Below are 15927 nucleotides of genomic sequence, written 5' to 3'. Positions count from 1 at the left end.
TATTTACGGTCTCAAACAGGCCTCGAGAGCGTGGTTCAATCAGTTTGCTACCTTTATCACCCGTGTTGGATTCATCCACAACAAAATCGATTTATCCTTATTTATATTTAAGTGCGGCGACGCCACTACTTACTTGTTGCTATACGTTGATGATATTATTTTGACAGCTTCTACGACATCTCTGTTAGACCAAATCATCAAACTTCTCATTTCGGAATTTTCTATGACCGATCTAGGTCCTATATCATACTTTCTGGGCGTCTCGGCAACATCTAATAATGCAAGACTATTTCTTTCTCAACGCAAATATGCCATTGAAATACTTGAGCGAGCTAAGATGTTAAATTGTAACCCGCGTCGAACTCCACCCAACACCTAATCGAAACTCGACGACTCAAGCGACCCAGTCTCAAACCCGACTCTTTACCGCAACTTAGCTGGAGGCTTACAATACTTGACCTTTACTCGACCTGACATTTCATTTGTTGTGCAACAAATATGTTTATATATGCACGAACTGCACGAACCTCACTTTCCTTCTCTTAAACGCATCTTGCGTTACATTTTTGGGACATTGGATTTCAGTCTCCAGCTCCATCGATCCTTTACCACTAGTTTGATTTCCTACTCAGATGTTGACTAGGGCGGTTGTCCTTCTTCTTGCAGATCTACTAGTGGTTATTTTGTTTTCTTAAGAGATAACTCGATCTCATGCTCTTCAAAACGTCAACCAACGGTCTCTAAATCAAGTGTCGAATCTGAATATCGTGTTGTTGCTAATGCGGTTGTCGAATCTTGATGGCTTCAAAATCTTCTTCGTGAGCTTCATACCTCCATTCCAAAGGCAACCATTGTGTAATGTGATAACATCAGTGCCATGTACCTTTCTATGAATCCAGTACAACATCAAAGGATGAAACACATCGAGATAGACATTCACTTTGTTAGAGACAAAGTTGCCACTGGTGAAATCCGTGTCCTGCACATCCCTTCGAGTCTTCAATATGCCGACATCTTCACTAAAGGACTGCCTTATTCTCTCTTCATGGATTTCAGGAACAGTTTGAGTGTTTGGACATTAACTATCAATCAAACTACGGGGGGGGGGGGGGGGGGGGGGGTAATAGTGTGTGTGTGTGGATATATATATATATATATATATATATATATATATATATATATATATTCTTGTGTAATGCTTTATATTTGGAAAGAAAACTAGCCCGTTTGTAATGATCTTGTATATTGGCCTACGGCCCACTGTATTGAGTATTTATTCATTCATGTTCAATGATATCAGGGATGGAAAATTACGTGTCAAACATATAAGAAACCTATACATTGTAAATAATATGTTTTTTTATTAAAAGTTATACGTATACTGGAGATTTGTATAAATTTATATCATAAAATGTCACCATGGGCTTTTCTATACATAGAGAAGCAATTTCACAAAAGTCTTCATAATTCACCTGTAGATTATTTTGAAACAATTAGTGTATATATATATATATATATATATATATATATATATATATATATATATATATATATATATATATATATATAGAGAGAGAGAGAGCTAGCTACAAGAAAAAGACCCTTTTACGACGCGCAAAACACGATGCTCTTTGATTTATGTTACGCATTAGAGAGCGACATTAAAAAAGTGTCAACTCTTCAAATAATTTAAGAATTTAGGTCGCGCATTATTGAGTGCGCTTAAATTAGAGTCTAATCCAAAAAAAAAAAAAAAAAAAAAAAAACGGACGACACCTATAATAAAATATGCGTCGTCTATGGATGTCGCTTTATAATTTTTAATGGAATGAAATCCTAAAAAATTAAAAAACCCCGCCATCCTTTTTACTCCTTTCCTCTTGCCCTAATTATCGACGCTCAAATGAAAAGGAAAGACTAGACACAAAGTTGAAATTGAACGGAGAATACAATCTACGATGCATAGTTGAAAAGGAACGACTCAACAAAATCTATAATGCTGCGATAATGCTTCTAACTCTTGAGGACAAAGATCCACGAAGAATATTCAAATGCAAAGCTCACATGAGGAGGATGAAACGGTATGGTTTGTTCGATAAACTTTCTTGCCCTCACTATTGAAAAATTCATTCAACGTTGTCTTCTAACCCTCGTCTTCATTGAACAGACTATTTATCTTATAAAAAAACCAATAGGACCATTATCTAGGGCTTTTTTCATGGAGTGCTCTCTGAAACGTTCTCTACCTTGGCTTTCCTCACCTGCAAGCGACCTTAGCTCACCTCTTTCCACCGGAGATGTTAGGCTCACCTCACCTCACCGGAGACTAGAACGACTGCTCAAGTTTCCAAGCCCTAGGGTTGATTAAGGTATGTTTATCATGATCTTGACACACCTCAACAACACCACTACAACTCATTCTCAGTCGTTGACTTACTCTGCTGACCAATGTTCTCTACATCGCCTATTTCTTGCCTTCCCATGGTTCCCTAATCAGATCCGATTCGCCAAAGCTCACGACTCCATGTGAGTTCATCCCTTTGTGTTGTATCTGAAGAAATTAGAAAAGTTTATTATTAATGTTCATGAGAATTACTTGATTCACCTGATTGAAATCACTCTCCATAGACAAATGATTTGAGCACAAAAAAGGTGAATTTGGAAATTTTTTATCTGTTCACTCGTGAACCATGAGAGCAGGTAACCTGTTTGAATAAATGCATATGAGATGTTACTTTTATAATTTATGATCGTGAGAGAAAAAAGAAAAAACCTATAGAGCATGTAACCTAGTTTCATATGTAATTTCATTAAGTTATTTAACATACCCAACTAATTCAGGGTTAAATGTTTGTTTTCATTACTGGTAATCTATTTTTGTTTATGTAAAACATTATCTTTCATTAAGTTAGTTAGTTTCATATGTAATTTCATTAAGTTAATCTCATTAATGTTAATCTCATTAAGTTATTTAGCATACCCAACTAATTAAGTAATTTAGCATACCTAACTAATTGAGGGTTAAGTGGGTTGGTCTCCAAATGGCGGCCTAAGGACCGGGTAATCTATTGTTTCCTACATTTACTCATTTATCAATTTCGATTTCCTTTTGCATTTTATATGCTTATGAGATAATCTACTATCAGACAAGATGTATTCTTGCATCTGTCTTACCTATTAGTTTCCCACTAATACTGATTAGATGAGTAGGGTGACCTGTTATCATGTATGCTTGCGACATGAAGCTGTATTTTGCCATGCCTGAGTGTCTTGCACCAACAGTTATTAATCAAAAAGCTTGTAGTGGGTGATTTAGTTTTATTAGTTAGATTTCACATGGTTATCAAAGTAGTTCGCTTTAGAGATTTGCTGGAGGCTGTTGTTGCTATATGCCAAACCCAACAGCATATTGTTGTTGCTATGATATACAAATCTTATCATGTTGTTCTTGTAGCAGTGATAATTCATTGCTAATACAACTATGCATTTGAAAACAAATGATATGTTAGTGTTGGGTGGTTATTGCTAGTGTATTTCTTTATAGTTAGCTCTGAAATGATGTTTTTTAATAACTGCAGATGAAATCTGGATGTGTTGCTCTTTTTCTATGTTTGAATATCAGCATGGACCCACCCGATGAAATAAAGATTTCACCTTGTGCCAAAATGGAGTTTTGGATAGGTATAGTTATGAGTTTATGACATTCACATTCTCTTTCTCACTATTAACACATCTATTTCTTCTTCAAGGCTGTCAGTTTTGTTTTAGTTATATAGTGCTTCAGATGTTTATATTTAAATGTATTTGATTTCAGATCCATTTTCTATGGCCCCACAAAAAGCTCTTGAAACAATCGGAAAACATTGAGTTTCCAGTATGAAAGGTGGCAACCCAAGGCCAAATATATGATTCAGTTAGATCCATTTTCTGCTGCAGGGATGATTACCAATGCCTTCATAGAGGTATTATTAACTATTTATTTCTTGACAACATTGTTATTATTGTTTAACTAAATGCTTGAGGTCTTCAAGGTCTTGCCACATGTCATGAGTAGAGCATTGTTTCATCAACACTGTTTTGAAAACCGGACTGGACCGTCCAATTCAACCAGAGACCATCCAATTCAACCAGAGACCAAGTTTCCGATTCGCCGAAATCTTGATTTTCCGACCAACTACACCCGGTCCAATTGTTACAAAATAGTATCCATCAAAAGAAACGGAACAAACATCACCATGTGTTGCACCAGATTCACATTCTTTAGTTATTTCTATGTATCTATTTATGAGTATGAAGAAGAAAGATGTATGTGGACACAAAGAAGAAGAAAAGTTGAGAGAAATAAAATAGAAATATGATGAGGAGAAAGTGATGGGTGGTTTGTTTAACAAACCCTTATTATAGTTTTCATTATATATGATCATATATACATAACTGGTTTCCCAACCTTTGTTATTGTTTTATTTATCACATACTTGTTATCTTTTACTAACATAAACTACTTTTTGTATTTTATATAATTAAAATTAATAACAATTTGACTAAAAAATCATCAGATTTTTCTGGTTATTTGAGACTAGTTGGACCAGTTGAACTATTAAACCAGTTGGATGGTCAGTTCGGTCTCCGGTCTGGTTTTCAAAACCTTGGTCTTGAGGATCGTCTGAAGTAATAGTTTAGATATAGTCCAAAACATCCACATTTGTATGATAGAATCAATCATCCCCCTTTCCTCTATGACAACAGTTGGAGCATTTAGATTATCAACCAGTCCAAAACCGATGCAGTGAGTCTGAAAAAATTTTCTCCATGCATCATAGTTAAGTTTTTCTAGATCAAGAACAATGGGTATTGAGGCTTTGATATTAGATATGCCATAAGGTTTCTCTGAAGTGACATTGGGATTGGGTGTTGATGATTGCACCATGGTTCAACAAACGAGAAGAGGGAAGAAGAGAAGGGAGATCAACAACACTTAGAAGATGAGAAGGGTTTTGAGCCAGAAAGGAAGAAGCGGCGTCTAGGGTGAGGAAAATCAGGAGTGCTCTGATATCATGTAAACTTTGTTATTTCCCATGAAAATAATCTTCTCATTAAATCACTATATATAACAAAACATATTACAAAGGCATGACCTGATTGCAAAGAATATGAGCCTGACAAACTACAATCTAACAAATATACATTAACAATTAAAGGGATGATTATGTTCTTACACATCATCTTTCTACATTCCTAACAATTCTATCAATTTTTTTTCTTCAACGCAATGAACTCTACAAAATTAAATAGAATATTATAAAAGCTAATTTGTAGTATTAATTTAAAAAATAGAAAATTTTCATATTTCCCATCAAAGAGTTTAATGGTAATAAAACTCCAAATCTATTAACAATGCATCACCTCACAATATTCGAGTTTCATCTATAGAATAACAATTAGACTTATCATCTCTTTTAACTCCACCATTAATAAATTCGCCAATGTGGATGCACTTAGATGTGACAACTAAACAATGATTTTTTTTTTCTATAATCATACCATGACCACTCTCACTTGACCATTGATTATGAAAATCTGTAAAGAATACGAATGATTAAGACCTAAGTCGTACTCACATAAATCCATCCATATGATCCACAATAAATTAAAAATGACAAGTTGTATAAAAGTGCATCAATTTGTAATATTGAATTTGTGCGCAAACAAGATATATGAAGAAAAAATATTTACAAAACTCCATTTCGAAGGAAGAATAATAAGATGGTTAATAAACTAACATATATTACGTAATTCCATATATCACAAATACGATATATGTACATGAAGGGTCTCTCATTTTATTCAACACGAAATTCCCCTCTAAAAAAATTGAATGGGATGATATTAAACTAATAAAGCATCAATATAAAACTAATTTCTTTAGACTCTGTTTCTGAGGATGACATCTCAAATCTCATAGACATAGTAGGGCATCCCGTAGCTGCCGTAGTAGTATTGGTACGGATTAACATTTAGTGACGCCACCGCGGGATTTGATTCTTTTGCGGCGGCTGGTTTCTTCTCCTCCACCGGACCAACACTCAGTAGCTCTGTGTATCCGACACCTTTCCGTAGCAAGGTCGTCAGTTCAACTGAGTCAACATCTTCCCCTGTTACAGCGATTTGGGTTTTATCTGATGCAACGAAAGATGCCGATTCCACACCCGTTCATCAATTTTCAGATCATGATTTAGTCAAGTAATTGAATCAGTTCCAATTGAGGTTAACAATAATCAGGTATAAAACCCACAATTCCAATTGAGGTTAACATTTAGGTTACGAAATTGAAATCAAGCGATTTGTCTGGAACCGAGAATCCAGTGAAAGTTGCGAAGATGAAAATCAATCATGAAACATGATCTTACCGGAGAGACTAACGGCGATTTTCAGAGCCTTACGAATTTTCTTCTCGGTGTTCATTGTCACCTTCACCACAATCTTTTGCTGCGAAAACAATCATTTACACAAATTGAGATTAACTGATTCGAATGTATGCAAAACAGAATTGAATTAAATGAGTAAAAAGCTATCTACCTTTGCCATTTCTGTGAACTTTGCCTGTAATGAGTGTATCTGTTTTGGATCTAGTAAATCGGAGAATAAGAGGTTTTACAGAAGATGTGTGGAGAGTGAAACTTCTGTGAGCAGTTTTATAGTGTTCGTGGAATTCACAGAGGAGGAAGACGACAAGGTCAACGTCGTGGGAAAGGAAGCTTCGCATTATTTATTTTATAAATAATTTGATAAATTTCAGGATCTCTGTCACTAACTTCGGAGATTGTATAGGCTGAAGACACGTCAGGTTGTAGAGCATATCTCATAATTTCTAACTTTTGTTTACATAAAGGTTTCATATTACCCCTTTTTTATTTCTTACACCATTATTATTCAAATACAACAATCATAATCACATAAAAGCCTTTAAATTTCGTATAAATGTTTTTTTTTTTTTTTTTTGGTTTAATAAACTGAGAGTTCGTGAAAATAATTCAAAATTTACATTTTTATGTATTTTTGATTCATTAAAACCATTAATTTAATAAAAAGATTCCATTTTAGTTTTTCTTTTTTCTGATTATTAAAGACAATAAGAACTTTATGTGATTAGCCCGGTATAATAAGAGTGACATACAAATGAATAAAAGTAGAAAAAGGTTAGACATAGCGATTTTTTTTACATGTGAATTTCATTATTATATTATTACTTATTAACGGAAATAATAATTAATAAGAAACACGACAACTCAGTATCGATAGAAACATAACAACTAATAGACTAATACGGAACAAGAATAAATTAAAAACATTTTTCGTCTTAACCAATTAGTATTCTGGGCCACGCAAACCATATTTATCGAAGTGATTTACCTATGGTTGAAATTATGTCATGAACATAGATGATATTTTGTTGTTCTTTAAGAAAAATAAACAATATTTCATATTATTTAACAACAAAAAATTTGTTGTATACTTGAAATTAAATTTCGTGCAACTTTCGCCCATTTGACCATTTTGGTTTCAACTAAAAATTTGATTTGACATAACAAAATTTGATTTGACATAACAAGATGTAAACCCAGCACAGAAAAAACTATTTTACTCAATATTTTATTATATTCTATTGTACCTCTTTATCCTAGACACTCTACCATCAAATAAATCAAGCATAAACTTGTAACTAAATTTATTAACACAACAAAACATGAAACAAGAAATAGGAATAAATTTAAGTAATATAAATCCTCACCAAATGGCCAAATCTGTCACAAACGAAGTATTAAGAATCCCATAATCACATGCAGAATTCCTCAATAAAAGAAAGAGAAAAGAGATGAAATGAAGCTAATTCAACAGACATGAATTTGAGAGCAAAGATTGGTTTCAGTTCATGAAATCTTACTTCTCTTAAATATAGTATGGCATGTAATAGCCATTACAGTAATACTGGTAAGGATGAAACTGAAATGTGACCTCGTTGGGCTTCGATTCTTTGTCTTCTTTCTTCTCCTCCGCTGGACCAACACTTACTAGTTCTGTATGTCCAACTCCTTTCCTTAGCAAGGTCGTCAGTTTGACCGAGTCAATACCTTCTCCAATCACCGCTATTTGGTCTTTATCTGAACCGATGAAGGACGCTGAATCAACCCCTGTTTATCAAATTTCAGACCATGATTCAGTTTAAATTCAACGAATCAAAACAGAGTAATCCATTCCAGTTTCTATCGATTTTGAATCAGGAATCGATATTCGTCCGATGTTAACATTTAATTTACGAAAGTGAATTTCGTCAATGTTTTCCTCTCGGATTGAAAAATGTTAGAAGTAGAAAAGGAAAATCATGAGAGAGAAATTATGACAGACGATCTTACCGGAGACACCAACGGCGATCTTGAGAGCCTTACGAGTTTGCTTTTCACAGCAAATGGATACCTTCACAACGATCTTTTTCTGCAAAAACAACCATTTACAAGTATTATTAATTAATTTAAATACATGCAACACATAATCGAATTGAATGAATTAATAGATCTGTACCTTCGACATTTCAGTGAATTCGATGGTGATTTGGAGTGTGTATGTGTTTTTCTTCGCCTCTCTAGCTCCCACTTTATCTTTTGAAAGACAAGACACGACGAATAGAAGGTAATTGAAGTGTCGGATATATATAAAGTCGTCCATGGAGTTCAGAGGTAATTACGTGAAGATGATGACACGTAATTACGCGAAGACGATGACGTCAGCGCAATGGGAAAAGGAAGTTTTACTTCAATATCCAATGCCTGTTATGACCCGATATTTATTATAGTAATTAAAATATTTAAGTTAATTACTAATTTTCATTTTTATGTATAGTAAAGTATGACATGCCAGTTAGATGATCTATCAATATTTATACAAGAGATATTTTTTCTTTCGTTACATTTGAAACTTGATAATTTTTCAATACCTTTTTAATAATGATTTTAAATTAGTTTTTAATAATGATTTTAAATTAGTTAATAATGTTAAATAAATACAAAACTTAAATTATTATTTTAAATTAACTAAACTTCAATATTAATATATTATATTTTACTATTATTTATAAATTTATGTCTTTAACTTTTAAAATGTTATATGTAAATTATTAGTTTGAGTATGTTTTTTTTTATCTAAACCATTGTCATTTTAAAATCATGAATTTTGATAATTTGTATAAAATGCTTATTAATTTAAATATAACGTTAAATGGTTAAATCAAATCAAAATTTTAATTAAATATAAAAGAGGATCCAAAAATTATTTTGTAAATAATAAAATGTTATAAATTATCGTGTGTAATCTATCTATCTATATCTATACTGAAAAATATGTATATTTCCTTACACCGCATGCATTTAAAACTCCTATATTTTTCATTATTTTCAGATAATGATTATAACATGGTTAATATTATAAATAAACGTAGAACCAAAACAGTAATCTTAAATTAAATAAACATCAATATTAAAATATCATCTTTTACTTTTATTTATAATCTTATGTATTTAAATTTTAATACATTATACTTAACTTATTAGTTTGAATATGCTTTTGTATATAAACCATTGACATTTTAATGTCACAAATTTTAATCATTTGTATAAAATGTTTGAATTGTTACTTTAAGTATAACGTTAAAGGATTAACTTAAATCTAAAGTTCAACTAAACTTAAAAGGAAAACCAAAGGTTATTTTGTAAATAGACAAAAGTTATAAATTATTGTGTTAAATGCAATACCTAAATTGTAATGATAAATATTTTTATAATTATTAAGAGTTTCCAAATAAATAGTTGAAAAATAACTTACAACAGACTTAAAAGTAACATTATATAAAAAATATTGTTACCTTTAAAAGAAAAAATAATGTTTGACGTTTTACATAATTACAATCATATAAATTAAAATTTTAAGTAATTTTTTTTTCAAAATAACTGATCGCAACAACTATAAATAACATTAAACCATATCCATATTTAATCTTAACAATGAATAACCCATGTACCATCGAGATGATTAGGATTATATTGTTTTGATTGAGGTGTACCTAATCATATAATTTAAAATAATCAATGTTCTTATATCAACTCAAACATATGATGAATATTTTCATCGGAGCTCAAACATAAAGGACACAAAGTAGAATCAACAACTATCCCACGCTTCACGAGATTTGTATACAAATGAATATGATTTTCATCATATGCCAAGGAAAGCAGTTTAGTTTAATCAGAATCTAATTAACCCCATTGAATTTATCCTTATTATCAACATTCAGATCATTAATAAGATACTTTTCCATTTCAAAGCTACTTGTCATAGCCCTAATTGAACTGAAAGTCAGCCACATTCCTATTCAAAATAAAGACTTGATTATGCTTTCTCTCCCTTTTTTTTATTTGCCTTGACCATCTCCAATTCCACATTCATCATAAATCATTACGATAGGATTGAAAGTTTCTACAAGAATGAAATCAGTAAACACATGGCATAATGAAATGGACACATAGACGTAATAAGATATGAACTTTCACTTATAGAGTAAAACGTATACGATTAGAATGAAGCAAGTCACCTTTCAAATCATAGGCTCTACCACTAACTTACTGCCCTTATATAACGAGTACAAATGAGTTCGTTAGGCTCCGACCAATGAGTTTAGGCCACCTAGGTACATACATCTGTCAAATTAAGCTAACATAAACTATGAATCCTAAGTATACAAAAAAATACGAACATAGACTAAGTTGTTCACATATACAAAAGAAGACAATATAAATAACTCTGAAATTCATTTTGCATCTAAACTCAAACACAACCTAGCAAATCCACAAATCCCAACAATCTCCCCCTTTGTGTTGATTTGCAAAATCTTTCTTCACTTCACTTCATAAAAATCTTTAAGTATCAATCCAAGAATCACAATACGAACTATTATCCACCAACGAAGCATATTTGAGATGAACTTAAGATTATCTTTTGAATTTGACTTGCAAATCTCAACTTTGGTAAACATTATAGTAAGTGTTTTCAAATTGTAATAGTGCTTGTCTTGGAGAAATAAAATACAGTTCTTCACTTATCTACCTTCATGAAGTTTATAAATAACCCCTATGGATTCTTTTGGATGAATCCATCTCGCAACACTTCATGATTATCTGGTTAAGCACTGTTAGGGGAAGGATTTTTTAATCGTATTCAACATCCTCGAGTACTTATGAAGCCTTAGGGTCCTTAAACATATCTCAGGATCCTGACTATTACCACTAATACTTCTAACACTTGTAACATCTATATTTTCTTTATTTTTCTCACATGTGCAAAACGAGTCAACACAAGACCCATTCTCAACAGAGAGTCATCTCACCCAGGTAAAAGGCCCCGAATACCAAGTCATATAACGTTCATATGCTGATTTTGGAGGATCCCGAAATTATCAGACTTCTTGTTATTAACATTAGATTATAAATAACAGATGTAAATAGCACATTAGGGATACACGTAACTTATCCATGATAGTTGTACTTACATTTACACATTCATCTCTGTAAATCTACTTTTTGATATCAATAAAAACATCAAGGCAGGTGATTATTATCACCTCCCAAGTTTTTATGTCGGAGATCCTATCAAGAATTAATTCACCACGAAAATCACGGCCTTTCATACAATTTGGTTAGATTCTACTTAGTTGATTTTGACCAAAACAATTTAGCATCTACCGTGGATCCGTGGTGTTCAAAACCTTTCATAAAATCATGTCTACACAACCAACCATATCTTCCTCCTCCATTCCTACCATTTCCTCTAAAAAATATCCACCACTTCCATCAGTAGGTCCTACAAAGACTTTCGATGCACCGAAGAAAAGGACTCCTTCAGTTGTTACTCAAGGATCCAGGATCCTCCTGCTTCAATGTCCAACAATGAGCAATTTTCTATGATGAGGAGATTGGAACGACAATTGACCCAACATCAGGAAGACAAACAGGACGATACTCAAGGAAGTTTGCATGTGCAAGGGTTTTGGTTTGACCCTCATAGGATTAGCCTTAATATAATAACCCATTTGCATGGGTTATTATATTAGAAGGAAGTTCTTTCAGAAAATCGAAGCAAGACATTTGCTTGGAAGCATGAGGACATGACAGGTATAGAAAAAAAATATAATAACCCATAAACTTAATACTGATCATTCTTTCAGACAAGTACACCAAACAAGAAGGAAGTTCGCACCAGAGAGAAACCATATCATACAAGAGGAAGTAGAAAAACTTCTTAAAACAAAAATGATCAAGGAAGTGAAGTTCCCAAGGTGGATAGCCAACGTGGTCGTAGTAAAAAAGAAGAACGGAAAATGGAGAGAATATGTGGATTATACGGATCTCAACAAGGCTTTTCCCAAGGATCCTTATCTTTACAACACATAGATTCCATGATAGATGCCATAGTTGGTCATGAGTTACTAACATTCTTGGATGCATCAACATGGTTCCAACAAATCCAAATAAAACCATCTGACCAAGAGGATACAACATTCATGTTAGGATCAGGATCCTTACTATATCCAGTATCCTCAAATATCCAGGATCCTCAACAACATCAGGATCCCGTCTAATTAGCGTTATTATTTTTTATTATTATTAATATTTATAACAATCATATTTTTCTATAACTAACACGTGTGCAAAAGTAGTCAAGGTAAGACCAATTCTCAAGAATGCTAAAGATTCGAAATACTTGGTCAAATAACGTTCACAAAGCTAGTCATAGAGGATCCCGGGAATATCAGACATCTTGTTGGCTAGATTAGACTATAAATTAACACTTGTAATCTGCACACAACACATAAATTCTTAGTCTAAGCTTACTCTGTGAATTTCTACATTCATTCTTATTAAGAACTCACTATAATCTTTGATTTATATCAATAAAATCATGAAGGCAGATGATCATTATCACCTCCGAAGGTTTTATGCCGGAGATCCTAGCAAGGATCAAGGGATTTCCTTGTAAACCATTGTGTAGATTTTATTTTACTTCTTGCTATTACAAAATCTAAACATCACAACCTCTCATTCAATTTGGTTGATTAGTACTTGTGTAATTTTTGACCAAAACAATATGACGCCCACCGTGGGGCTATGGTGTTTAAAATCCTCGAAAAAATCATGTCTACACAACCGATATTCTATTCATCCTCTACCCCTCCTATTCCAACCAAAAGCCTACCACCTCCTTCTAGTGGACCCCTTACTAAGAGGAAAACGCCCGACACTTCCAAGAAAAGAATCCCAACAATCGCTAATCTAGGAAGTTTGGGATCCTCAAGGCTCTAGGATCCGACTGCCTAATCACTACTGCAGAACTTTTTGCTATGATGAGGAAAATGATGCAACAGGTGACCCAAAAGTAGGAGGAGAATAGAGCACTACACAAAGAAGTGCAGAGGATGAAAACAAAATTTCATAAATTCCTAGGAACTACTCCCATAGTTGTGCAACCAAGGATCTTGGACTTCAATAATGTAGGATCCTCAAAAATTCTCCAGAAGGACACAATTTTTGCCACTTCAGCGTCACCTTGGGGGGCAACAATAGACAACCGAGCGTCCATGATCAATGACCTCATTGAGCCTTTCACCACTTCTAGAAACCTTGACTCTAATAACTTCTTAAACATCAATACTATTAATACTAACTACACTAACGTTAATACAGGAATAAACCTGAACATGGAAAGTGAACTTCAACAGCTAAGACAAATGATTTCCAGTGTACCTGGAGTGGTCCAACCGATACCAGAATCATCCCCAACAAGCCACAGGATCTCGAGATTTGCTCCTGTGATAGTCGATACCAAAGTTCCTAAACGCTTCCAAACGCCCAACATAAAGCTATCCCAAAGTAGAGCCCAATACAAATAAAGGATGGAAATCATTTCCATCCTAGGGCGCTTGAAGGAAGCTTGCCTATGCAAAGGCTTTGGTTCTACTCTTATAGGATCAGCCCTCAAATGGATTCTAATCGTTCCCCATGTTTATCAATTTTCAGACCATGATTCAGTTTAAATTCAACCAATCAAAATAGAGTAGTCCAGTTTCTATCTATTTTGAATCAGGAATCGATATTCGTCTGAAACTAACATTTAATTTACGAAAGTGAAATTCATCAATATTTTTCTCTCGGATTGAAAAATGTTAGAAGAAGTAGAAAAGGAAAAGCATGAGAGAGAAATTATGACAGATGATCTTACCGGAAACACCAACGGCGATCTTCAGAGCCTTATGAGTTTACTTTTCATAGCAAATAGATACCTTCACAACGATCTTTTGCTACAAAACAACCATTTATAAGTATTATCAATCAATTTAAATACATGCAAAACATAATCGAATTGAATGAATTAATAGATCTGTACCTTCGCCAGTTCAGTGAATTCGATGGTGATTTGGAGTGTGTATGTGTTTTTCTTCGCCTCTCTAGCTCCCACTTTATCTTTTGAAAGACAAGACAAGACGAATAGAAGGTAATTGAAGTGTCGGATATATATATATATATATATATATATATATATATATATATATATATATATATATATATATATATATAGTCGTCCATGGAGTTCAGAGGTAATTACTTGAAGACGACGACAGGCAATTACGTGAAGACGATGACGTTACCGCAATGGGAAAAGGAAGTTTTACTTCAATATCCAATAGCTAGTATCACACAATATTTAGTTTGTACTAATTGAAATATTTAAATTGGTTATTGATTTTCATATTTATGTATATTGAAGAATAATGTCATTTAGATTTTTTTGCCGCAAAAAAATAGACATCCATATTGATATAGTTTTAAGTGTTTTGCGGCAAAAAAAATCTAAATGACATTATTCTTTAATATACATAAATATGAAAATCAGTAATTAATTTAAATATTTCAAAGTAAAAAAAAATTTTATTCCATCTTAAAACTATATCAATATGGATGTCATTTATTTTTTTTACAGTTTCGACTCTCGTTGTTCATAAATGAATAAAAATTCTTCAGATTTTTATTACAGTACATTCGTTATTCATTTATAAATAAAAGAATGCTTAACTTTTTGTATATTTTGAGTATTGTTCATATATGAATATAACACATAATAAAGTTTTATTACTTAAAATATATATTTTACATCATCTCTTTCGTCATATATTATATTTATATATGAATAAAACGTGTATTAACCGTCGTCATATTTTATATTCATAGATGAATAAAACATTTATCAGATTTTTGTTCCTGTTAATTTGTTATTCATATATGAACATGTAAGAGTCGAAGACATGTTGTAATGAGTGGAATACTTTACCCTTCGTGGAATTTGTAATGTATTTACTAAGACGTCTAAATGTCGAAACTTAAATGCAATGTCTCAGTATTTTTTGTATACTTTCCTATTCCCTATAAATAGGAACTTTACTTAGAGGTACATAAGAAGTCTTACAGAACTTGTCTTTGTACTCTCTGTAAAACTGTGAAAGTATAATATAACTACATCTCGTGTTCTTTCAAATCGTTTTTACTCTGATTTGATTCTCATTACTCGATTAACGATTCTACAATTCGTATCAGAGCAGGATTCGTAACTGCGATCTGATTTTCTGTTGAATCTGTTGTATTTGAATCGTAAAATTTGATTCAAAAGTTTCCGCACAACTAGATTCAAAAAATCATCAAGGATCATAAGTTTTGATTTGATTCTGCATTAAATTTGCTTAATCAAGTGTTTGTTCTTGAATTTCTATACAATTCATTCAATCTAATACAAATTTCTTCAAATTTTTCTGAAAAATTCAATTCTGTACAACAA

General features: G+C 32.6%; 2 protein-coding genes across 3 annotated transcripts; both read right to left on the bottom strand.

Moving 5' to 3' along the window:
- Window positions 1-5764: 5764 nt before the first annotated feature.
- Window positions 5765-8732, bottom strand: LOC145005759 (heavy metal-associated isoprenylated plant protein 12-like). Of its 2 annotated transcripts, XM_078964868.1 has the most exons (5): window positions 8578-8732; window positions 8412-8490; window positions 6577-8189; window positions 6408-6486; window positions 5765-6176 (listed from the first exon to the last, which is right to left on the bottom strand). In XM_078964868.1, exons 1-3 carry the CDS (start codon window positions 8719-8721, stop codon window positions 7948-7950), a joined length of 465 nt encoding a protein of 154 aa, XP_078820994.1. In that variant the 5' UTR covers window positions 8722-8732; the 3' UTR covers window positions 5765-6176; window positions 6408-6486; window positions 6577-7947. The 2 variants fall into 2 exon arrangements, with proteins under 2 accessions (XP_078820994.1, XP_078820993.1); XM_078964867.1 differs by having other exon boundaries at window positions 5765-6486.
- LOC145007402 (heavy metal-associated isoprenylated plant protein 46-like) lies at window positions 5950-6585 on the bottom strand. Its single transcript, XM_078966343.1, has 3 exons — window positions 6577-6585; window positions 6408-6486; window positions 5950-6176 (listed from the first exon to the last, which is right to left on the bottom strand). The coding sequence occupies exons 1-3, from the start codon at window positions 6583-6585 to the stop codon at window positions 5950-5952; spliced, it is 315 nt and encodes a 104-aa protein (XP_078822469.1).
- Window positions 8733-15927: the final 7195 nt, after the last annotated feature.

This window comes from Lactuca saligna, chromosome 7 (assembly GCF_052625555.1).
Source record: "Lactuca saligna cultivar CGN05327 chromosome 7, ASM5262555v1, whole genome shotgun sequence".
Classification (NCBI taxonomy): Eukaryota; Viridiplantae; Streptophyta; class Magnoliopsida; order Asterales; family Asteraceae; genus Lactuca; species Lactuca saligna.
This window is presented reverse-complemented; position numbering and strand designations above follow the sequence as displayed.